General features: G+C 45.2%; 1 protein-coding gene across 1 annotated transcript in view; it reads right to left on the bottom strand.

Moving 5' to 3' along the window:
* Nucleotides 1–26,114, bottom strand: part of HSD17B4 (hydroxysteroid 17-beta dehydrogenase 4) — a 424,146-nt gene that overhangs the window by 285,340 nt on the left and 112,692 nt on the right. The window contains exons 10-11 of the mRNA XM_029620119.1: nucleotides 10,768–10,792; nucleotides 9,341–9,469 (exon numbers count right to left, since the gene is read on the bottom strand). Coding sequence (XP_029475979.1) covers nucleotides 9,341–9,469; nucleotides 10,768–10,792 — 154 coding nt within the window. The remainder of the gene's footprint in view (nucleotides 1–9,340; nucleotides 9,470–10,767; nucleotides 10,793–26,114) is intronic.

Consider the following 26,114-nt stretch of genomic DNA (forward strand, 5'->3'; position numbering starts at 1 on the left):
AAACTAAATGAAGTTCCCACCCAAGTGTTAGTGGATTCAGGGTGTGACAGGACTCATTCGAGAGCACTTGCTTCAGGAAGAGCACATCAACCATAAGAAAAAAACATTTGCCTGTATACATGGGGACAAAGATGTCCAACCAGTCAGGACCTGTTAATGACCCCAGCAGGGCAAGCCATGATGGAAGCGCAAGTCTAACCCACACTCCCATATCCAATAATTCTAGGATGAGATTGTCCCCAGTTTTCAACCCTCTGGGGCCAACTTATGGATAACCAGGGTAGTCCGCCCGGAGGGGGATGCTCTTGAGGAGGAACCGGATTTACCCCGGAGACAGTTGGACACTCGACCTGACAAGGCTGAGTTGAAGGGGAGGGTATTACTCCTGGGGGAATTCTGTGTAAAAAAAAACTTAAAATGCTGCATACTTTTATATTGGTCAAAACACAATATACATGACAGTCTTTAAATAATTAATTTAAAATGTAATACAGAAAAAAAATTACTTAAAGATGCGGAGTTTTAAATATTTTGAGCAGAATTTTCCTGAAAGTTCACTATAAGAGTGTCTCTTCCACCCTCTCCCTACTCCCCTTTCACTTTGCCCTCTCATGTCCCAGCTCCTCCACCTGCCACTATCTTTCCCCTTCCCCTCTATTTCCACTCCCAGAGTTTGACCCCCTCATACAGACTCCCCCCACCACACACACACCCTCATACAGACTCCCCCCACCACCACACACACACACCTCCCTCATACAGGCTCCCCACCACCACACACACACCTCCCTCATACAGACTCCCCCCCCACCACACACACACACCTCCCTCATACAGACCCCCCCCACCACACACACCTCCCTCATACAGGCTCCCCCATACACACCCCTCGTACAGGCTCCCCACACACACCCCCCTCCATATAGGCTCCCTCCCTCCCTCTTGCACACCCTCCCCATACAGGCTCCCCCTCTCTCATGCATACACCCTCACACAGGCTACCTATTGTCTCTCTCACACACCCCTGCACCCTGGCTCCTTCTCTCACTCAGCCCCCCCCTACACATATGCTCCCTCTTTCACATATATACACACATCCCTTCTCCCAGGCTCTCTTTCTTACACATACACACCCTCACACAGGCTCCCTCTCTCACAAAACAAATAACAAGCTCTCATACACACAATCCCTTTTTCACACACACCAGCTTCCAATCTCTCACACATATGCACACTCCTTCACAATCTCCTCATATAGGCTCCCTCTCTCTGGCACCACACTCATGCACCCTCACGTGTTCTCTCTCACCCCTCAGGCTCTCAGTCTTACACACACACACACACACACCCCCCAGGGCCTGTTCCATCTTCACCACAAGCGCTCTAATCTCTGGATAAAGGCTTACCAAATTCTATGCAGAGTCTGCGCAGCTGTGCAGGAAGGGAATTCTGTGATCTACAGTACTGCAGAATGAGAAATTATTACTTACCTGATAATTTCCTTTTCTTTAGGACAGTCAGATGAATCCAGAGCAAGTGGGTTATGCACCTCTACCAGCAGATTGAGCCAGAGCAAACTGACGTCACAGTACATATATACCATTGCAGACATCAGCCTGCCAGTATTCTCTTCAAAAGCAACTGAGGACAGACTAGAAAAACTTGATTAAACAGATAATTTCAATACTCAGCCAACAGGCAACACTGAGCTCAGACAAGAATGTATTAACACTTGTCTAGGGACTGGACGAACACTTACCAGTAATCACTGCAACACAGCCATGGAGGACCACCATAATACAACCATTCGGCAGCCAAGGGAGGGAAGTTGGATTCATCTGACTATCCTAAAGAAAAGGAAATTATCTAAGTAGTAATTTCTCATTTCTTAGCATCCAGTCAGATGAATCCAGAACAAGTGAGAAGTACCCAAGCTACTCCCAAATAGGGTGAAAGGCTGCCCACAGTCCAGTCAAAACCACATGTGCAAAGGCTGCGTCCTCCCAGGCTTGCGCATCCAGACAATAATACCTGGAAAAAATGTGTTATGAGGACCACGTCGCAGCTCGGCAAATGTCAATGGGAAACAATTTCACTTCCACTCATGACCCTGCCTGAGACCTATGGAATGAGCCTTGACCTGACTAGGTAATGTCTTCCCAGCATGACTACCTCCTTAATCTAGCGAGCTATTGTAGCCCGCGAGGCCAGGTCTCCCTGCCTAATATCGCCGTGAAGGACAAACAGGCGATCCACCTTCCTTAAAGGCTTAATAACCTCCAGAAACTGGACAATATGTCTCTCGACATAAAGAGTCGCAACAGACGATACTCTTCTACATCTTTCTCTGTCCAGAAATGGCAGGGAGATAGACTGATTCAAACAGTCAGTGATCATCTTCATTAGAAAAGAAGGAATAGTATGCAGCTATACTGCCCCCTGGAGTTACCCGGAGGAATGGTTCCCGACAAGACAAGGCCTGCAGTTTGGAAACCCTATGCGCAGAACAAATTGCCACAAGAAACACCATTTTCAACGTCAGTAACCGCAGGGTCAAGCTATGCATCAGTCTAAATGTAGGGCCTGCTAAGAAATCCAATACCAAGAGCTGCTACTTGTACCTTTAAGGAATTAAGTGCCAAGCCTTTATTCAAGCCATTCTGCAAAAATTGTAAAATGAGTGGAATCTTGACCGTACAATGAGAAGTACCTCGAACCCCACACCAGGCTTCAAAACACTCGCCAAACCCGCACACAGGTCAAGGAAGTGGAGAGCTTTCTAGCTCTTAGCAAGGTGGAAATCACTGCCGCAGAGTATCCACGTTTCAGCAAGTGAGCCCTTTCAAGAGCCATACCGTACGACAAAATAAGAGTCAGATCTTCGAGAAGAACAGGACCCTGCCGCAACAGATCCCTGTGCACCAGAAGCTGCCACAGATCTGTATACCACTGTCTCCTGGGCCAATCTGGAGTAATCAAGAGCAAGCTCTCTCTGTGGCGCTAGATTCTTTGGACTACTCTGCCCAATATGAGCCATGGAGGAAAGGCATACAGCAACTTGTCTTCCAGCCACTCCTGCACCAAGGCATCTATCTCCAATGACTTTGGAACTCTCTCTCCTGCGACTAAAGAATCGCAGAACTTTCACATTGCAAAATGTTGCTAGCAGGTCTAGAAATGGAATACTCTAGCGATCCAGAATCAGCTGAAATGCCTCATTTGATAGTGCTCGTTCTCCTGGGGCTGCTCTTACATTGACTTTTCCTGCTATATGCGAGGCTAAGATCATCTGGAGATGTAGTTCGGCCCATTCTATAAGTTGATCTATCTCCTGCGACACTTATTGGCTCTTGGGTCCTCCCTGCCGATTTATAAAAGCCACAGTTGTTGCATTGTCCAACATTATCCGGACCGCTCGACCCTGCAGCCTGTCGCCGGACTGCCCTAGCTGCCAAACAATTTATGTTCTAGAGAGAGACTCTTCAGAATCCCAGCACCCTTGCGCTGTCAGCTCCTAACAGTGATCTCCCCAACCATGGAGGCTTGCATCTGTCATCAGTACTAGCCAGTCTGGTGGTGCTAGGGAAATTCCCTTTTTAGATGATCCGGCTGTTGCCACCACTACAGTCAGGAAGAGACCTCCATTGGTAGGTAGAGCCAAATCAAATAGTCCAGAGACTAAGGGTTCCACTGAGATAACAGGAGGTGCTGAAGAGGATGCATATGCACTCTCACCCTCTGTATCACTTCCAGGACTGTCGCCATAAAACCCAGTACCTCCAGGTAGGACTATATGGTCAGACACAGTGTTCATCAATAGACGTAGCTGTGCCATGAACTTCTGAATACAAGCTTCCAGCAGGAAAACCATGCCCTGCTTTGTGTCGAACCAAACCCCAAGGTATTCCAACCCTTGAGCAGGCTAAAGACTGCTCTTGGCCAGGTTCACCACACCCAGCCAAGCTTCTGCAACAGGGAGATCACCTTATGGGTCACCAGGTGGCATTCTTCCAGCGACTTGGCTCGAATCAGCCAGTCATCCAAATATGTGTGTACAAGGATCCCGTCCTCTCTCAATTCTGCCGCAACTACCACCATTACCTTGGAAAAGGTTCTGGGAGCAATGGCCAGACCAAAAGGCAGGACCCAAAACTGATAATGGCATCCCAGAATTGTGAACTGCAGAAAGCACTGATGCTCTAGTCAAATGGGAATATGAAGATATGCTTTGGACAGGTCCAAAGAGGTCAGAAATCCCCCCAACTGCACCACCATTGTCACCGAGCACAAGGTCTCCTTGCGAAAATGCATCATCCGCAGATGACTGTTGACACCTTTGAGATCCAGGATGGGACAAAAGGATCCCTCTTTCTGGGGTACAATGAAGTAAACTGAAAATTGCCCCATATTTTCTTGAGACATGAGCACTGGAATCACAGCCCTAAGACTGAGGAGCCTTGCCAATGTATCCTCCACTGCCTGCTTCTTCTGCAGGGAATGGCAGGCAGAAACCATGAACACATCCCGAAGAATACAGCGAAACTCCAGTACATATCCTTCTCATATCACCTCCAGGACAAAACTGATCTGATGTGATCTCGACCCACCTCTGATAGGGGGATGCTTCTTTCCTATCTCCTGTTCCTGGGGTGGGTCAGCAAATCTTCATTGAGGGGCTTGGGAGGATCCACTACCTGAGGAGATGCCCCTTCTGGGCTGTCTAGAACAAAAGGACTGAGACCTACCAAAAGGTCGGGTCTTCTGAAACGTCGTTTCTCTATAGGGTCAAAAATGCTTGGATCCCCTAAGCAGGATTTCACATGTTAATGGAGCGTGATGTCTGCTTCTTATCCTCCGGTAATCGAGGAATCAGTGATTCGACCCATTTACTGGCCAAGTTTCTCCAACTCACTCCCAAACAAGAGCGAGCCTTTAAAAGGCAGTTTCTCAGCCACAAGTGATACCTGGCCGTTATTACCAAAGCCACCCTTCTGGCTAAGGTGTGGACCAAATCGCAGCCTGCATCTGCCAAGGCAGCGGCCGCTGGCTCCATAACTGCCCTGGAATTCACTCCAGTCTCAATCTCTTGAGAGAGAAGTAAACAAGAGCGAGCCACCAGGGAACAAAAGAAGCTATTTAAGTCATGTCATTGCCACTGCTTCCCTGCTTAAGGATAGTTTCAATCCTCCTATTGTGTACATCCTTCAAAGCTGCTCCTCCCTCTACAGGGATAATTGTCCGCTTGGCACAAGTCACTAGGCACATCTGGTTGAGATGCCCAAATATGACAGGTAGTGCAAAGAGAAAGGTGCTTAGGTTTCTTAGATATGGGCACCATTAGACCAGCAGCATGCTGATTGGCAGCTGGAGGCATGCGTCTAGATTTTCGTTTTGTTTAGAGCATCCAAAAAAATTCTAGGCATCCAAAAATTCTAAGTGTCCAAAAATTAGGCATTCAAGACTTAGGCGTCCTTAGAATAGGCGCTATAAAAAAAATTAAGCGCACAGCAATGCTCAACTTGTGCGCACAAGTAAGCGGACAGCCACTTAAGGCGCCGCTTAACTTGGATGCACAGACTACTAGGCCTGCCTAAGTGTCCAACAACTGGACGCACAACTTGGACGCATAGCTAGATGCACACACCGAACAGACAATCCTGTAAAGGGCAACCTAAAGAAAGCATGCGAAACGCCGTTGAGGTTTGCAATGTGGCACACAGTGAAAAAGCCTCAGAGCGAGGCCTAGCGTAAAGAGGCTGCTCATGTCCCTCGACCTCCCACGGAGTGGGATGAACATCAGAGCAGGGTGCCAATCATGGAGACTGGGAAAGGAGAAAACCCTATACCCAAAAAAAAAAAAAAATACAACCTTCTCCTCTGCATTTTCCTTTTAAATTACCTGAACTCAGCCTTACCTGGCTGAGTACAGAGATGGTCTCCAGCTGTGGGGGGAGAAGGCATTTGCCGTCACCACCGCACTCTGCTTCCTGCATCCGCTGTCTTTCAGCTGCTTAACAGCTAAGTCCACGCTGGCTGAAAAACTAGCTCCTGGACCTAGGGAATCACCTCAAGAATTCTTAACTAGGGGAGGAACCTTTTAGTATTACCGCTGGAGAGCGGAAAAAAATTTATTTTCCTTATTTCTTCTTTCATATCGAAGCAATCCCCCAATACAGAGATGCACATCCACCAGGAACACCACCATAAGGGATTCTGGTCCAGGGGAGTTATCTCTTGCCTGGGTTAAGTTTGCAAAGCCAAGAGGGGTTAGAGAGGCCTCTGAGAAGCAGATAGAGGGCACGGGAAAGGGCAAGGACCTCCTATGTTTAAAGGATTGTGCAATACCTGAAGTAAGGTAAGCTCTATCATTTGAGTTTGTTTTACTGTAAATAAAGTGCACTTAAGAAGCAGCCAGAGTCTGCCTCCTGTTTCCTCTGGCTGTTATCAAGCTGCCTGCACCCAAGCTACCACAATACAGGTAAGCATTTTGATACAAAAATTTTTGAAAATTGACCTCCCTATTGCTTTAGGTCTCTCTTTAGAATGGTGTCTTGAAAACCAGCACTTAGTCCATTGCAGCCTCATTTAGGCCCAAGTTGCAAAGTCATATATGTGCATAAAACAGCATTATCTATGTAAAGCAAGTTTGCTTACATCTAAACATGGTTCTCTGTAGAAAGCAGGATAAATTATCGTTTGCGCATGGATGACGTCATCCATCGGCGCCAACATGGACTCACCTCTCAGAGCTCAATGAATACTTTACTGAATAAGTGCAGCAGCAACCACATGTACACACTGCCTCATGAGCCCTTCTGTCTCTTCCAGAGCCTAAGCTTAAGTGAGGTATTTGACTCCCCAGGGAAGTGGGTGGATATGAAAAATGGCTAATTCAACCTGCTGTCTACAGAGAACCCTGTTTATAGGAAAACAATCTTGCTTTTTTTCCCCAACCAACAAGCAGGCATGAATTAGCTATGATGTGTGGGGTGTCCCGAGCTCCAAGTGGTACTGTGGAAGACTTAAGACAATCGAGCTCCACCAAATGGTGAGTGGACTTCTGGGGAAATTGGATGCGCTGAACCGCTTGCCCAAAGTTACTGCCACTTCAGGACATGTGGTTTAGACATTAGGACTGAAAAGTCTGAGGGGCTGCAGAGAAAGGGGTATGAAAAATGCATGTATCAGAAACCGATGAAATCGCAGGATTGCAAAAATCACAAGCAAAAAGGAAGAGAGAAAATCCATCCCTGCAGTAGCTCACACGAAGCTAGAGGAGCTCACGAGGTCTGTGGTCATGTGAGGGAGTCAGAAACACTTCTGAATTCTGTTCGAGCAGTCCATGCTGGCACTGACTGATGACATCATCCACTAGTTATAGACGATTGATCCTGCTCTTCAAAGAATGCATAGAACAGTCTCCCAGCAGACATGGCGCAGGCAAAACTAGGAACAGAACTGAAGAAAGCATGAGATCAGCTCAAGGAGTTTTGGTGCAAAAAGTGAAAGGAAATTCAGTGATTAACTGATGTCTATGACACTACACCAGGCATGAAATAGAGCAGAGTAGAAGGGCTTTATTTTTCTTCCTCCCCTCTGTTTCTCTCTCTCAAGTGATTATCAGCATAAGGAGGCATGAGACAACAAATTTGGTCCCTGAGGATGCTCAGTGGTGAACTCATGTTGGAGGAATTTGGCATAATCTGGAAGGATATGGTGTACCTTTCTGGTACCTAAAGCATAATAAATCTGTCACTTCTATACATTTGTAGGGGTTTCTCTGTTTTATATTTCTTTAGTGGGGAGGGAGGGGGATTTGATTGAATGCTCCTCCCTCTTCACTCTTGATCACTTATGAACATAATATACCGTATATATGCTCTGTTGAAGCTATTTATGCACTGCTTCTCTCAACATTTCTCTCTTGATCTACATAACTGAACAATTAACCTGAGTTACAAGGCAAACAATGGCTCAGTTTCATTGGGAAAACATAAAAGGAAAAGGCAAGGCATTCTGCCTTTGAGTGTTGAGGAAAGTAAGCAAGGCTTCTGCTAACCTCAGGTTTTTAAAAATTGTGCAAAAGCGTCAAAAAAAAAATTTAAAAGTGTTTTAAAAAAAACAAACTCGATAAGTAGAATGGTAGGGGCTGGAGATGGGCAACTATTATTCCGACTTCTCATTTAGACTTCCAAAAGTTAAAACTTAATTGAACACCTCCCCATCAACAAAATGCGAAAAACTCCTAGACTATACCAGTAAGGGGTACTATGTGTGACAGCATGCAGGGGATATATAAAGAAAAACTGTCTGTGACAGATTGATATATGTTTAGTTACATTCCAGACCAGTAGTGTCAATTTTGTGCTGTATTGTGTTTTAATTTTTGTACCATTCTGGACACTTTATATGTCCCGTCATGGAATAAAAATAATTTTGGAAAAAAAAAAAAAAAAAAAGATTTACGCACAGAAATCCCAATTTCTGCACATAAATCCACTTTTGAAAAATTAATTCATGGGTGTATGCAAATGAAACAATTTCAAGTTTATTTTTACGTGCACATTACAAGTTAGCATGCAGAAAAGATTTAAGCCCATGCTTTCAATTTTCAAAAGCATGTGTGCAAATTCATATTGCTCTCAAATGTGTAATTGACACAGGGAGTTAGGCACACATCCACAAATTTTCAAAGCAGGTTTATGCACATAAATCTTCTTTGAAAAATCTGGCTAGTCTAGTCTATGGGAAAAAGTACCCATAGACTTCATACTATGTGAGCTGTCTGAAAATTACCTTCCCGATATCACATAAACATAGAAACTTGATGGCAGAAAAAGACCATCTGGTCCATCTAGTCTGCCCTTCCATCCAGCCTTACAATCCCCATCACTCCCTCAGAGATCCCCAGTATTTTTCCCATGCATTCTTGAATTCAGATACCTTTTTTGTCTCCATCATCTCCACTGGGAGGCTCTTTCATGCATCTGCCACTCTCTCTGTAAAGAAATATTTCCTAAGATAACATCTTAGTCCCTTCTCATCCTATGATCCCTTGTTGTAGAGCCTCCTTTCCATTAAGAGAGGCTCGCATCCTATGCAAGGAAACCTTTGAGATATTTAAATGTCTCTGTCGTATCTCTTCAATCTCACCTTTACTCTAGCATGTACAAGTTTAAATATTTAAGCCTATCCCCAGACTATTTCATGGGAAATGTAAATAATCGTGGTGCCTTATCTTAAGGCATTCTGACTGATGGTATATCCAAAAAGAAAGAATGTGCTTCCATTGTTCAGTTTTGCCTTGTTGATGTTTAATGGCTTACTTGACCCTGGTTACCTTCAATTGTTCTGGGTTTGGTGGCATTAGCAAAGTCAGTGATCTTCCCCCACTGCTCTTGCACAGCCTCCGGCGACACCAGTTGATTCTTTCCTTGGACAATGGCACCAAGGCTTCGCTCCCAACGCACTGATTACAAAGAGAAAATGAAAACCACAGCTCACAGAAGTTGTAGATTATAGTGATGAATAAAGGCAAACTGCAAAATCCCTGTGCATCTCTACCAAGTTTTAAAGGGATAAAACACAAATGCCCATCCCAACTTGTTACAAAGAAAATATCTATGTCATCTCCTCTTAAAATGGATTTGCTCAGTTACCGGACATTCTGATTAGTATTGGATTTGTGGGGGTTTGTTTGTTTTTTAAATACTTTTCAAAATACAGATGCTCCTAGGTATTAATCATTTCAAAGCATACCAATTTTTTTTTAGCCATGTAAGATTTACATCCATTGCAAAACTAATTATAATAAGTAAGCTTTCTGTGCTAAATCTGTAATACATCCTATAGTATTTGATTTTGCAGTTAAATAAAAATATTACACTAGATGTAGGACTACAAAGAAACGTCACATGAACTTTCCCAGGTATTGGAAAATACTGTGGGGAAAAAAAAAAAAGCAATAAAGCAGGGATAAGGGTCAACTTCTAAGTTCAGGTTTTGCATACCTTGCTTGAATCTAGAAAAGACAGATGGGAGTCAAAGTGCTAAGGATCTCTACATTTAAGGAAGTGTGGTGACCCATTTATTAGGCAAGTTGCTCTTATCTTTGTCCTTCTCCACCAACAACTCCCGACTCTGCACTTTCTACTTTGCTGTGCAGATTGCCTAGAATAGGCCTGAGTTGGTGTGTCATGTTCCTTTCCTCTGATTGTATTCACATGTAATCTAAACTCACCTTTTAGAGGCTGATTCTGAATCTTAACCACTTCTCTAAATATAAAACACTCCCCATGCACTCATTTGTCAGGACTAGATATTAAGCTCCATGGAAGAGGGACCGTCTCTCGTGTATCCGTACAGCACTACATGTGTCAAGCAGCGCTTTAAAAAATGGTAAACAGTGATAGCAGTAGAACGGAGGAATCCGCATTACAGCTTTATAAGGCTAAGGGCTGTCTGGCACGGCCTCGGGAATAATGCTACAATTCAATGGAACTCACAGAAATGAAAACAGCTTAGGAAACAAGATTGAAAATGGTTAAAAGTTCACTTATTCAGGATCATGTATCAAGAAATCGGAAGTCTTTGCTAGGCATCAGACAGATTAAAATGATATGCTTAATGGCACCCATGAGAGAGAGATGAGGAGAGAGAAAAGGGGAAGGCAAGAGTGAAAAACACTAACGCAAGAGGCAGAGTGAGAGCAAAATAGAAAGAGGCAGAAAGCTACTATAAAATATTGCTATTATGTAAGGTACTTACATTTTCCGATCCATCCTGCTCCCACCTATCAAAGAGAAAATTGTATTACTATGTCAGTAGAAATATTGACCATCCTATATAGCAGCTCTCAGAGCTCTGTAGAATTCCTACATTCATAAGTATATATTTTTGCTTTAACAGTGGCCCTTCGCATCCCCTTGCCTTTAAATTAAAACTCATATACTCTAACATAAATGAAACACATTCACAACTTTTGAGAATCCTCATATTCCAGGTTAAATTGCAGGGGTAGGTAGATAACACTGGTCTACATCAATTTTGCTGACTATAAGATAACAAGTGATCTTTATGTATTTTAGTGTGCTGAATCCAAAAATCACATCTGTTTCCTCCAGTCACGTCCGGTTTTTCCGCAAAACGCTGTCTACTCAAACTCTTATAGCAATAACATAACATTATTATTTAGATATGCTGAATACGCAGATAATTAATGTGCATAAAGACATGCTGAATACGCAATCAGTATAACCAATAGGAAGACTGCTTATTAAACAGTTTAAAACTGCTGACGTCAGCATTTTATGGCTCTATAAGCAGCGTGAAAACAGATGGAAGCATTCAGTTGTTCAAGAAACTTAGAAGTCGCAGCAAATTTAACTCTGTTAAATCTGTTTTTGTTGAATATGTCATCCAACACTCGAATAGTTCGTGGAAGGTGCCAGAAAGATCCCGATATATAGTTACATTTGTGGTTGTTTTACAATACAATACCTCAAAAGACAGGGTACAAATGTTTGCTCACTATGTATCACACTAGTCACAAAGTTTTGAATATATAATACTTTATTTTTATTTTTAATATTTAATTACCTTTCAAAATCCTTATGAATAGCCTTAGCCAAACAACCTCATGTAATAAACACTTATACAATGTATATTTTTATTTAAAAAGAACCCCACCAATCATTCATCCGGATTTCAAATCACACAACACTCACACTTACCCCCACCCTATAAAAATTTCAGCACATTACTTTAAATCCCAAAACTATTCAAGAAACTGTTTTCACCATGTTTACGGACATAGAAAACTTCTCTCACAAAATTGTAAACTATAGACGACTTAGCTCATATTGTCCATATCAGCAAATGCTCAGATGTGTTGAAAGTTATATACATAAAACTTCTTGATTTTCCATGCAGAGAAGACAATTCGTTCTTTTAAAATTTTTTCAAATGAAATTCACTCCCATATACAGCTTTCTCAAACCATGCCCAACCCCTCCCCTCCCTCTCCTTCCCCTTAATGTCATGACTTCACAGATGCCACTTCTTCTTATCCCACCTTTAAATTTACCTATAAATTACAAATCACCCTAGCTTAGAACTTCCCGTTATATCTCAATTCCATCCTACTCTTGTTTTTACCTCCACTATACCTCTTTAAACTACATTAAACTATTCACTTATAAGTACAACGTGGGATTCAACTCAACTGCATTTTCCTATCCTTGAAGTAGTTTAAAGAGGTATAGTGGAGGTAAAGATAAAGAAGCATTATATATTCAAAACGTTGTGACTGGTGTGATACATAGGGGTACATTTTCAAAAACAGTGCGCGCGCGAACAAAAGTACGCTGGATTTTATAAATCCGGGGTCAGCGCGCGCAAGGGGGTGCACATTTGTGCAACCTGTGCGCACCGAGGCCGGCGCGCGCTGCCTGTTCCCTCCGAGGCCGTCCGAAATCGGAGCGGCCTCGGAAGGAACTTTCCTTCCGCCTCCCCTCACCTTCCCCTCCCTAGCCCACCCCCCCGGCCCTATCTAAACCCCCCCTACCTTTGTCGGCAGATTTACGCCTACCCGAGGCAGGTGTAAATCTGCGCGTGCCAGCAGCCCGCTGGCGCGCCACCCCCCAACCCAAGGGCTGGTCCGGAGGCCTCGGCCATGCCCCGAACCGCCCCCTGACCCCCGGACATGCCCCTTCCCACCCCTTTTACGAAGCCCCGGGACTTACGCATGCGCCGGCGGCCTATGCAAAATAGGCACACCAGCGCGCAGGGCTTTTAAAATCCGGCCCATAGTGAGCAAACATTTGGACCCTGTCTTTTGAGGTATTGTATTTATAGAGAGATAGGGATATTTCAGTAATATAGGAAAAGTATTGTTTTACAATACCCAAACAAAGGCCAAATATATCTGACTTTGTACGCAAAGCTCATCATGCATATTTCAGAGTGAAGAACAAGGAGAACGCTTCCACCAAGACATCAAGACCATAGAACATAGATATCAAGGCAGATGGAAGACAAACATGATGGCAGACTACTGCTGGTGACAACCCTGATCATAACTATTCCAGAGCATCCAAAAAGAGAAAATTTCTCCCTAACAATTAAAATTCACACAACTATTGCTCTCTTGGTTAGATGATACACTCGTTTTTTACATGAAACAAATATATTAATTGCTATCGCTTCTTCAGAACTTATTACCCTTGATATTCGACTTTATAATCTTCAATCAAACATTTCTCATTTTTGAAAAAATTTGACGTATTGCATATTTTTTGATTTCATATTTGGAATCAGCACCTTTCATTTGGGTAAAATCAACAAAAATAATTAGGTTGGCAGAAAACTTCTTTTTCAAATGTAGACCTGTGTAATCAGACCCCATGGCTAGATTGCACCCCAAAAGAGCAGCAAGCTCATTTTCTAAGGAGGTGTTTCCCTTTGAAAATGCAACCAGCAGGTATGGGGCAGAACCTCGGTATGTTCATTTGTAACTGCTTTGAAGCAGACACAAAACATACCAGCTTTGAAAATCCAAGCCCAATATGTGCTTTACTGCGTCTGATCTAACCCCAACCCTCTTTTTTGTTTAAACCACAGATAAAAGTACTCAAGCTGTAACCAGTGTAGGAACAGTAAGGGGGAGACATTATTCTAACTCCTTATTTAGCTATGGAAACAGCTTTGAATACTGCCCTCAAATGGGGTCATTTTCTAAACTATGGGGGTAACTGCAAAGTCCGCAGCCACTCCCCATCCTTCCCCATAGACTATGCACCAGTTCTGAAAAGGAACTCATTCTTTCCCTTTGGAAACTGCCCGGGAAAAAAGCACTCAGATTTCCACCTGCTATTCCTGCAGGTGCTTTTTCTGTGAAAAGCAACCTGCGTGGTTTTGAAAATGCAAAACTACGTGGTATTATTGCTTTTCCGCAGATAAGTAGGCTGAATTAGCCATAACTTTGGGGAACATCCTCCAGTCCTCTAGGTGGCACAGCTTTCTCAAAGCACACAGCTGTGCTTCTATGTGCCCATGTAGGAGTATCTCCTGTGTGACTCCCATCCTACCTCAGTCTTGTTCTTTCCACGCGGCTGGGTGCACACGGAGCTCTCTTTTTTACTTTATTTTTGTTATTAATTTAGTTACCTCCATTCGCTGTTTGGAGGAAGATTCACAATGGATGGTAGAAGCTGGGTCTGTGCTGCTTGTGTCAGACCAGATGTCACTGAGTCTGATCCGGGGCCCAGATGGGGCTTCCCTGAGAGTGAGGACAGAGAGGGACTCTTCGGCAAGGCCCTATGGTGAGCCGGGGACTCTGTTAAGCACCCCATGCCGGATCAGAGTGGAGCATTGTGGAATGTCTATCCAATCGAAGCATCTGAGCGCTTTCAGCCACCCGAAGCATCCAGGTGCTTTTCCCCAAACCTGACAAGGTGTGGCTCATAGAAGCAGGAGGCTTACACATGCTTTATCGATGCGATGCATCCGATGCAGCAAGGTATTTGCGTCGAAGCTTTGGACTGCCTGGTTGAAGTCAGGGCATCGGCTCATTCAGCAGCAGGTATTTCCCTATTTGGGGATCCCAAGCTGCGTACCTCTCTTCGCTGGCACTAGCGTGTCCCTAGCGCCTCCTTTTGGACCAGAGTGGCGGCTGTCAGCCAACGCTCAATTTTGCTGGTGTCTGTTCTCGAGCCCACTGACAGCCACGGGCTCAGAAACCGGACGCCAGCAAAATTGAGCGTCCAGTTTTGTTTTTTTTTTTACTTTTGGAAACTTTCGGGACCTCTGACTTAATATTGCCACTTTCCTGGTGCCCGAAGAAATTAGCGCCTAATTTCTGAAAGCAAAATGTGCAGCTTGGCTGCACATTTTGTTTTCTGAATCGCGCGGGAATACCTAATAGGGCCATCAACATGCATTTGCATGTTGCGGGCGCTATTAGGTTCGGGGGGGTTGGACGCGCGTTTTCGGCCCCTTACTGAATAAGGGGTAAAGCTAGCACATCAAAAACACGCATCCAATGGCGGGTTAACAGTGCGCTCCAGCGCGCACTGTACTGTATCGGCCCACTTGTTAGGCCTCATCAGAGAGCATTGCCAGTCGGTGAGATAACTAGCACTTCCATGATAGGCCCCCCATCAAGAAACTCTTCCCCTGCGAGCCTATGCTCAAAACTCTCCGACCAAACACCTCTCTGATCAGGATGACAGAGTGGTGAGGCTGTCAGTCCATCTTGCTTACACATATGGGGTTGAACCATCTAGCGCATTGGTCATGTCGATTGAGGTTGCCTGACCCCAGAGTGGAGATTCATGGCATACTATGACTGTTTCGGATATTGATGAAGCAGTGTTAGTTGTGACTGGGGCGCCAGTGATCCTGCCACAATGCTGAGGAAGCTGGCCTCGCTATCAGTCACCCTTCAACTCATTGGAGAAAGGGATGACTTAGGGCTGTAACAATCTGTTACAGACCAGGAAAATGAAGCGCTAAATTTGGAAAATTTCTTTGGCGGCCCTGGGCAACAGTCGGCATAAAGGAAAACAAAATGTGACTATCCAAATCCAAGAACCATGGTCTGCAGTTGGATTAGTGGCAGGGCACAGTGCCCAGCCAGCAAGTGTCAACCAGTCGGAAAATGATAGTGTCAGCCATGCGATTATACGTAACCCGCTAATAATAGATGCAGGCAACACAGGGATGCAATGCCTGCCCCCCCACCCCCTCACCAGGCCAGATCAACATAAGACGAGTGTAAGAGGTGGTATCTCTGGTGCTAGTCACCCTCCACGGCAGCCCAAAGGAGGGCCATCTGCCAACGGATGTAACATGCCTCCAATGAAGACGAGGGCACCCATACACATCAGATTCAAACCCAAGCGATTCCGGTGAGGGCGATAATAATGGCCCACACGGTTGGCCAGAGGATGATCCTCTCTAGAGACAAAGGAGGATAGACTCCGCAGACACCCACCAAGAAGCAGGACTTGTCTGGCAGTAGACAGGAGCCCAGACCTCACACTTGAGCAACCCGTCAGGGATTCCACAGTAGACTGATGCAGTGACACCTTACTCCTGAGAATGGGAATCTAGCCACGCAGTGGCAGGTTACCTCATCAGGCGGGGGACCGCCCTAGTACACCTTGATCACCAAAAGCAATAGGGAATCCAGGCTCCCCTGTCTGCCCACATGGGCTTTGCCTAGTACAAGATGCTTCCCTCTTCCCAGAAACTACCGTATAATTTCTTTGTATCCCACATACAACGAGGACCACTTAGAGACTAAGCTCAAATGGGATCAGTATCACACTCAGGACCTCATTGGTCCATGGAGACCATGGGATGTTTGCCTGGTTCATCCACCCATTGGGAAGCTAACACCCATGGACATACACAAGACCTGCTGTCAGGAAGGGTGATCCTTCCTCCACCTGATGCACTCCTCCTAGCATCCAACATTGAGGAGGTTGAAGGATACATCAACATACCTGAACCTACTGATCCAGAAGCACGATGTGGGGGGGAGGGGTCTTCCAGTAAGTATCCTGCCTGGAAGGACTACCATAGTAATTGCGCCAAGCATGCAAGATGGAGGGGGAAAAAAAAAAATCGAACCCTCTCTGCTATCCAGGAAGCATGTAGAATATTTTCTCCCCCATGCCAAGCAAGAAGAGCAATGGCATCCGACAGGGCGCGTCAGCGCCATCACAGCCTATCTTCTCAGGATGACTCCTTGGTATCATAACTAGCGTTGAACTCCAGATTACCAAAGAATCCTCCGGCTACACCAGCAGTCAAGGAGAGTGGTCCCGTGAAACTCTAGCCTGAGCCTGACTCAACCCAGGTTTCTGCTATATGCATTGTCGGACAGCTGTAACCAGGGACATTGTGCTGGGGGGAGGAGTCTGCCCGGGTCGCCCTCAGTTCAGGAAAGAGGGTCAGTGAACGACGAGCGCTTTTCCACTGCTTCATTGTACCTCAAATCTTGCTGCAACAGGGAAGTGCTATGAACGAGTCCTCACCCTTCCTGGGGTTATCTCGGCTCTCAGTCTTACTCAGGCGATAACTAGTGCATCCTGTCTTGATCCAACAAACAAAGCATTCTGATGCTGCGCCAAGGCCACAAAGACAGAGCAATTGCTGCATCCATTGCACTACAAGGGATGAGCTCGTCATGGACATTCGCAAGCCACCGTTGCTGCATGCGTTATACATTACACCGCTGCTGATCAGTAGGTGGCCGCAGAGGGTAGAGAGTATAGACCCATCCTCTGACAAGGACAAGTGAGAGACTGTCCGCAACCACGGGTCAGGTTGATAGTGTCCGTGGAAACTGGAAGAGACGGTACACTGCCCCCTGGGAGTGCAGACGCTCCAACCTTCCAGCTTGGTTCTCCCCAAAGTTATGGCTAATTCAGCCTGCTTATCTGCAGAAAAGAGCAAGTTTGCTTACCATAAACTGTGTTTTCCGTGGATAGCAGGATGAATTGGCCAAGTAATTTCTGCCCGCCTCCCCAGACAGTCTCCTATCGGACTCCATCCAGAACTTGGATAACAGACTGAGGCAGGATGGGAGTCACATGGGAGATACTCCCACACTGGCACATAGAGCACAGCTCTGTGTGCTTTAAGAAAGCTCCACCACCTAGAGGACCGGTGGACGTTCCCCAAAGTCATGGCTAATTCATCCTGCGATCCATGGAAAACACTGTTTATGGTAAGAAAACTTGCTCTTCCCCTGTCTACTTTTCCTGCATATATGAATATGTGCTTTGCTATTCCCCATATATCCGTTTAGTCAAAGAAAAGGTGGCCAATTTTCAGACAGCCTACACAACTAAGAATCACCCTAGCTACCTCAACAAGGACTCTCAAAAATATATGTACTTCATTTCTTGCACATCAGCACTAACAAAACCTCACCGCCACACAGAGAAGATACTTTTCAAAAGGACTACTGCACGTAAAACCACATTTAAGAGAAGGACATGGCCTTTTACAAAACTGACACCCAATATGAGGATAAACATATGCATATGTCATGTTTGCCTAGACTGAGCGGAGCTGGGGAGAGGTTTGGACTTGAGAAAATTTTAAAAATATACACGCAAGTATGCATGCAAGTTTCCTCTGAAAAACTAAAAGCACAAGTTAGCAGCTTTAAATGTGCATTGGTAAATTTCCAAGGATAATGTTCAAAGTAAAATATATATACATACACACACACACACACATCTTCCTTGTAGGCACTGTACCAATGTGGGTAGTTCCAAATTTACCCCCTATGAAATAAATTTCAAAGGTATATCCATGGGTAAAAATCACGCTTCACCCACAAAAATGTCTTGTTATAATACTGTCTGTCCACTATTCAGGTAACTTTAAACACATATATCCTATATGTGCAGAAGTTTACCCAGACTGAGCATTCCCAGGAGCGACACTGAGGAGGAGTTTGGACTTAAGCACATACTTTTATATTTCAGAGGGGAGGAGGAATAGCCTAGTGGTTAGAGCAGAGGGGAGGAGGAATAACCTAGTGGTTAGAGCAGAGGGCAAGTCACTTTATCCTCCATTGCCTCAGGTACAAAACTTAGATTGTAAGCCCTCTGGGGATAGAGAAATACCTACAGTACCTGAATGTAAACCAATGTGATCTCTCAGATCAATTGTCAGTACATAAAAATAAAATTTCAAAAATATTACATTAAATTTCCTGAAAAGTGTCTGCATACATAATAGCACATGCAACTGAGTGCAGTTAGTTTTAATGGGATAGTTTTCAAAATGCACAAGTTCATTCTGAAAATTGGTGTAGCTTGTGTGTTTGTGCTGTCTATGTAGGCTCTTATCAAATGACCCCCTAAATATATAAAGCAAGCACAAGCAGCACACCTTTTTCAGAATAAAGAATGCTCAAGAAGAAAAGGCCATGGTATGAGACTGCAAGGTGGTAGATTCAGGAGCAACATCAGAAAATATTTTGCCATTTAAAGAATGGTGAGGGCAAGGCATGGACTCCCAGACAGAGTAAACAAATTCAAGAAAGCATAGGATAAGCACAGAAGACTCCTAATTGCAAAAATGTGAGGGGAGAGCCAGAGATCACATACAATGTACACATCACCTCCTTCAAGTCCTTCCATAGTCTCTTATCCTCAGGCTGCATGAGATGGGGTAAGCATGCACTGAGCAGTGACTCGCTCTGAATGTTGAAAATAAAAAAAAACAGTGGCGATCCAATGGCAACCAAACAGGCCCATGCAATATCGGCACACATTAAAGGGGCCAACTCTCCAGGGCGCCCAATGCAAAATCAAATGGGTGCCTCGGTTAAAAGGAGGAGCTAGGGGAAATTGCGTGCCCATAGCGCCCCCTCAGCAGCAGATGCCCGAGAGAGGAGGCTGTCAGACTGTTAGGAAAATGGATGCTCAATTTTAGAGCATCGTTTTCCTAACCTGACCACCAGAGACTTTTTTTTTTTTAATTCATCCAACTTAATAATCGCCACAATATTAAGACGCAGGAAGTACAGAAAAGCAGTATTTTCTGTTTTCTGAACACTTTTTGGGCTCCTCCAAAATTAACACCTGCTCCAGAGCAGGCGTTAATTTTGCAACTCCGACGCACATTTTTTTTTTTTGCATGTGGGAATAGATAATAGTCTCATCAACATGCATTTGTATGTGATGAGCGTTATTAACTACACATGCATTTTGGATGTACTAACCCCCATTTTGCATCGGGAGTTATGGATACGTGTCCAAAACGCATGTCCAATCTTGTGTGGCTATACCGTGTGCTGCAGCCAGCACACGGTATAGCATCAGCCTGAAACTAACCAACGGAGCTGGCTGCCCATAGCACACACATATCTGCCTTCTCCGGCACTTGTATATAAAGAGAGCTGCATTTCAGGAACAGGGAAGGGACTGAGGGGAAGAGATAGAGGGAACATGAACCCACATGCGGTGAGAAGCTGAAGGTAAGAAAGCGGTAGACCAAAGGCAGCAAGAAGGGGAAAGAGGAGAAACACTTGCTTGCTGTGCAGCTGGCATGCATGGGCAATAAGCCCAGGTTAAGAGACAGCCAAGAGTAGAGATGATGAAGCAGAGAATAGTAAAAGGGGAAAAGAGGGGCCCGTAAAGTGAGACAGCACTCTACACAACAGCAGGGCCAAACTATGGCAAAACCCAAGGAATTATTACTGAAACAAACAATCAGTGGGCAACCCACAAACACAAGTTACACTTCATCTTCCAGTAACAAAGGAAGTGTGGAGACAGTAGGAGAAGATTCATGGGTAGCAAACCAAGGAACAAAACTAGTTGCAGTTATCTGCACATCTGTCTCTCTCGATATAGAAAGACAGATGTGCATAAAAACAGCATGCAGATAACTGCAACTAGTTTTATACACACAATATATTTACAATATTTACAAATTATCTACTTAAAGCTGGAAGAGCAGGGGAACCACTGCAGCCTCTTGCAGTGACAAGTGTGTTAGTTAACTTCAGAAATCACTGAACACTGCTCCACAGTGACAGCTTCATCTGCCTCCACCCACCTTTTTTTCCTTTGTTTTAAAATTTGGAAGATAGCGATGGGCTCTGTGCTTCCCTTGCTCTTCTTTCAGCCACAAGGCCCCATGTCCACATTGCCTGCTCCATGGAGGTTAGTGTGCCGCACTATCCAGGTCATTTATCATTTCACGACAGGCCGATAACACACAATATTGGCCTAACGCATGCAATAAATACCTCAACATAAACACGTATGCAAATATACAACTGAGTACGCAAGTGGGAGGAGTAAATGCACAAGAGGGTCTTCTACCACTTCCCGCAGCCGATTAACACAAAGTAATGCAAGATTTAACATCAGAAATAACTACACCTATTTTTTTGGCAGAATGGGGGAATTTTTTTTTTTTTTTAAATCACATGCATTCAGCCATTGCCACAATTTGCAGCTACTACCACGAGATATAATTTGGGGGCCTTCTTGCCCATACCCCTACCAGGCCCTCCTGGGTCAATAAAAACAGCTGTTCCCACCTGGCCTGCCTTCCTAGATCCATTATGTTTGTGGCAAGTGTACTTGTGAGGGGATACTTGATGCTTGAGGGAGGATCGCCACAGACAAGAGGAAGACCACCAAACAATCAGAACAGGAAAGGGAATATCCAGCACCTGAGTGTAAGCCACTGGCCCTGCAGACAGAGCATTGGGACACACAACAGCATTTGCCACACAGGCGGCCACAGCACAGGGAATGCATCTTCTCTCCACAAATGTGTTTGCTGGGTATGCCAGAAGATTGTGTGGTAAGCAGATATCGCCTCATGAAATTAGATGATGAAATCAGAGGGGATCTGGATCCAGTCACGGAACGTACCTGGACTCAAACTATTGGCCACTCTGCATTTCCTGGCATCTGGTTCCTTCCAAAACGACAGTAGGGGTAGTTGGGGGGGGGCAAGGGCTAGGTCATAACAGCTGTATCAGACTGCCTTGATCGCTACCTAGTATTCCCTTGAAATCCACCAAGTGCTACCTATCCCAAGAGAGCCTTTAATGCCATATGTTGTGGGAGCTATCACCTGCACTCACATAGCCATCCCACCACATAACAGGGAAGAGATCTGCAACAGCTCTTTCACTCCTTCAACATGCAAGTGGTCTGTGACGCACAACTGCACATCCTCCATGTTGTGGCCAGTTTCCCGGGATCTGCGCACAATCCCTTTATACTTAGGCAATTGGGCCTCTTTGAAGATCTTGAGGATGGCCTCTACACTGATGGTTGGCTTCTTTTGCTAATTATTCTCTGGCTCTGTTTCCATCGACCCACCGGGAGGGGGGGGGGGGGGAGAGATAACAGCCTTGATCACCTGATAAATGACTTATACTGTTAGGTAGAGATGTTGGAATGCCAGGCTATGCCTTTCTCTCCACATGCTGGAGAGGCCTGCTAATGTTGTGTGGTCACACAATGTACTTGCCCCCAAGCTTTGTGAATGGGCAGTCACTACACAGTTTCACAGGCTTCTCTTGAAACGTTTCTCATTTCCAAGCCTCACATTTCCAAGAGTAAAAATATTTCCTCTCACATTCTTTTAGTATCCACACTGCTGGTACTCCCAGATCCTATGTGGCCGGTTAGTCATTGGTAAGCGAGGATCTCAACCACAGCTAGTCTTTACTATGACACTGGTAAAACAAAAACTGTGGCATGTACATGATTTGGTCTAGCATATTCACTGTGTTAGTGCAAGTCCCCAGATACATATTATTCTGACCTATCATCCCAGGGGCCTGAAGGTTTTCTGCTAGGACCTGTGTGGTAGCTATGAGGTAGGGCACCATCGTTTGATGACTGCTACAATGTGGTACCATTTGCTTTTTTATTGAGTAACAGGCACACAATTGGTAGGAAGCCCACATGCAGTTAGCCATTTGGGAAGAGCTGACACAGAATGCACAAGTCCTATACTGTCAACAAATAAAGTGGCATGGACTTAGCGTAGGGAAACAGTATTTGAAGAGTCCAGCTAACAAAGGTAACCTTACACCCTGTCATATAACATGCTGTGGCTTGCCATTCATATGTCCAACTCACAGTGGGTGAATGATACATCAGTGTTTGCCACAGGAGATTCAAGATATGGTTGCTGGACCTGGCTTCTCACCCCTACTGCTATTCCTAACAAGCTGGTTGAGATGAGGTGCAACAAGGCCTTGTGTTCAACTAGCTGTGTCTTGGAACACACCTTCAGTGTTCTCAAAAGTACATTTCACTGTTTGTACAAACTGAGTGGAGCTTTAATGTATGCACCACCCAGAGTAACAGATATAGTGCTGCTAGGCTATGTATTCCATAATCTTGCCCTACATCATGGTCTAACCAATACCAATGGACCTAACCCAGGATCCAATATACCCACCCACAGAAGGCCAGGACACCATGCTGAGTGGCAGCCAATTTCACAAAAGCCTGATAAACCACCCCTTTGCCTGTTAGTAATCAACTACCCCTTCCCCTTCCATGTAAGAGCCAAGCAGAGTGTTTGCATCAGCTCTCCTCTTGACAATCTTTTTTACTCAAGCTTCCTCTGTTTAGTACCATGTGTGAAGAAACTCCATTGGCCTAGGAAGGGTTCATCTTGACAATGCTGTAATTGACTGTACTAGAAAAAGCATATGCCAAGTAAAGGGAACAACAAATCCATGTGTCTGGCCAAAGGTTTTCAGAATGATTGTGACTGTACCTAGTGTTCATGTAGGCCTGCCAACACAGTGTACATAGCTTGCCCTAACTTGCTGATTTGGGTGGCTGGGTCTAGGCATTGGACATAATCCTAGACCTCACATATGGTGGATGTGGTGGATGTAGTAGCATAGATATGCTGGGATTCCAGCAGGGCCTGGAACATGGAGGATACCAGTTCTAGAAATCATATGTCAAGCCCAGGTAGCTGAGAAACATTAAGGCACTGTGTCAATCTACAAGTTGACTGTAAAATATATCATTCGCAGAGTAGACATTTAACAGGCTCATTCCATAGCGAACATGGTTCCTGACAATATGCACCTGTATATGGATGCATTGTGTCACAAGGGCCTGTAAAGACACTGATGCCAGCAATGTATCAGCTGTGCCAGAGTCACTGCACATATCAGAGTGCTCATCTAGAAGGCATGTAGTATCAGGCTTTCCTAAAGAGCATGTCAAGACAATGTCATTCCCACAATGCTCATAGGAGTTTGCACGCCAGCATACCTGTGAAAGTTTGGGTGCAACCATACACACATGTACCGGCCTCCTAGGTTAAATGTCAACTATCATGTCCAGATGGTGTGGGCCTTGTCTCTTGGGATGTCATATTGGTAATCTTAACTTCTCAGGGAAGCTACATAAGGATGCTGTTCGGTCTGGGTGAAGGCAGGACAGGGAATCAGATGGTGTAATAACTATACCAGTATTATAAAGTCACGTCCCAATTGTCAAGGTCACAGTATGGTTTTGAAAGACTAATATTAGCCACATGTCTCCTAACCAAACGTTTCCCCTAACTGAACCCATCACAAAAGTGTGTTTGAATCTATTTGCCTAGCCTAAGAGGTCTCTGGTAACCTTTGCCCACTAAAGAGAGGTGATGATGCTGCATGGCCCTTAAGCCATACAGCTGAGGGCTAGTCATCATGTGCTGCTGTTTGTATGTCTCTCTAATTAATGCTGACTTGTGTGTTAGTAGCAAAAGCTACCATCTGTTACACATGCTTTCTGTGGGCACCCTTAAAGCACATAGGCGTAGGATTCCTGGGGTGCGCTGCATGCAGAAAGGACAGAGGCCAAGGTGATGAAGGCACAATCGGCGGTTTAGGATTAGAGACCCTTGCTGGTCCCAAAACAGCCCTGACTTGTGGCCTCCTCAGAGGAGTAGCTGTCCTGCAGGTTGTCTCATGTGGTGTTTGTCACTGTAACTCTTTGTGCTGAGAAAGGCAGGTGTGCTGAGAGAGACTCTCCCTCAGCTCAGTGTATAGCATCCTGGCTCAAAAAGGTGTCATCTCTCGGGGCCCCCAGCAACCTACCTGTATGTTAAACCAGGTACAGTGATGAATGTGTAGGCCTACTGCTCCCAGAGGTCTCCTATGGTTGCCCTGATGGCTTATGCACTTTGTGTTGGTCTCTTGCCAGACACACATTTAGTGCCACCTGAGGCCTTGAGGCCCATGTCAGTACCTGAGACAAAGTATGTACCATACATGCTTCGGACAAATTTGATTCAGGCAGACCAGTATACATAAGAGTCTATGCAGAGTAATTTTTATTTTTTTTAGTGTTTTTTATTATACCGGCATTCATGACTAGAGTCACATAATGACTGACTACCTCCAGAAAGGGCATGAAGAGGCTGGGGGTCTGGGCTGCCTCAGTGCCTGCTGCCTCGTACTGGGGCGAGGTTGCGCTGCCTGCACTATGTCCCACTGCAGGCTGGGTTCATCCATTAAGCCAGAGAGATTAAAAACTGATATTGAGCAGGCTTGCTGAGCCCAGGACGTCCAGGAATGGGCTGTAATGCTGCTGTTGCTGCTCCATCACTGATCTGGGTCTTTGTGTCCATAAGCAAGGGTGCAGCCGCTGGTCCCTGGGGCTTGATGGCTGGAACCGGCAGAGGCCTGAGTGACAGCTGTGGAAACAAAGAAGAAAACATAAGTACCAAAAGCGAAGAGGTACACACATGGAACATTTAGCATGACATGTGCACTTAGCATCTCAAACAATGTGAGCACATTATGCCAAATAATGTGCACAACTGTAGCAGCCTTGCCATTAACAGTTGAGGTGAACTTACCAGCTCTGGCTTGCATGGTGTCTAGCCACTCAGCCATGGCCTCGAACATGTCCAGTCCCAGCCACTGGCTAAAGCACTCCTCCATGAGTGTGCACATAATTGGGCACGGGGCTCCTCCGCCAGTCTGCCGGAATTACTTGTTGCGGCTGCTGACCTTCATCTTTGATTGTGCCTTTATGTCCCAGTACCTGTGGGCCACCTGCTCAACACTGCCCTGGATACTGCTCCGCCTGGATAATGCATGCAATGTTGTGCCAGATCTGGCCCTTCAATACCTTGGAGGTCCTGGATGCAAGGCTTCCAAAAAGGAAGGGGTAATGCTCGAGGACACCAGCAATAATCATCTCATTGTCCTAGATCAGGGGTCGGGAACCTTTTTGACTGAGAGAGCCATGAACGCCACATATTTTAAAATGTAATTCCATGAGAGCCATACTAACTACAACCCCCCCACCCTCCTGAGTCCCCCAAGACAACCAAATTAATTTACTACAACCCCCTACTCTCCTGATGCCCCCAAGACCTGCCAAATTAATTTACTACAACCCCCCATCCTTCTAACCCCCCCCCCCCCACAAGACCTGCCAAAAGTCCCTGGTGATCCAGCGGGGGTCCAGGGCTCGCAGACAAATCTTTAATAAAAAAGTAAAAATCTAACAAAACCCCCCACCCTCCTGATGCCCCCCAAGACCTCCAAAATTAATTTACTACAACCCCCCACCCCCCACCCTCCT

This window comes from Rhinatrema bivittatum, chromosome 1, assembly GCF_901001135.1.
Source record: "Rhinatrema bivittatum chromosome 1, aRhiBiv1.1, whole genome shotgun sequence".
Classification (NCBI taxonomy): domain Eukaryota; kingdom Metazoa; phylum Chordata; class Amphibia; order Gymnophiona; family Rhinatrematidae; genus Rhinatrema; species Rhinatrema bivittatum.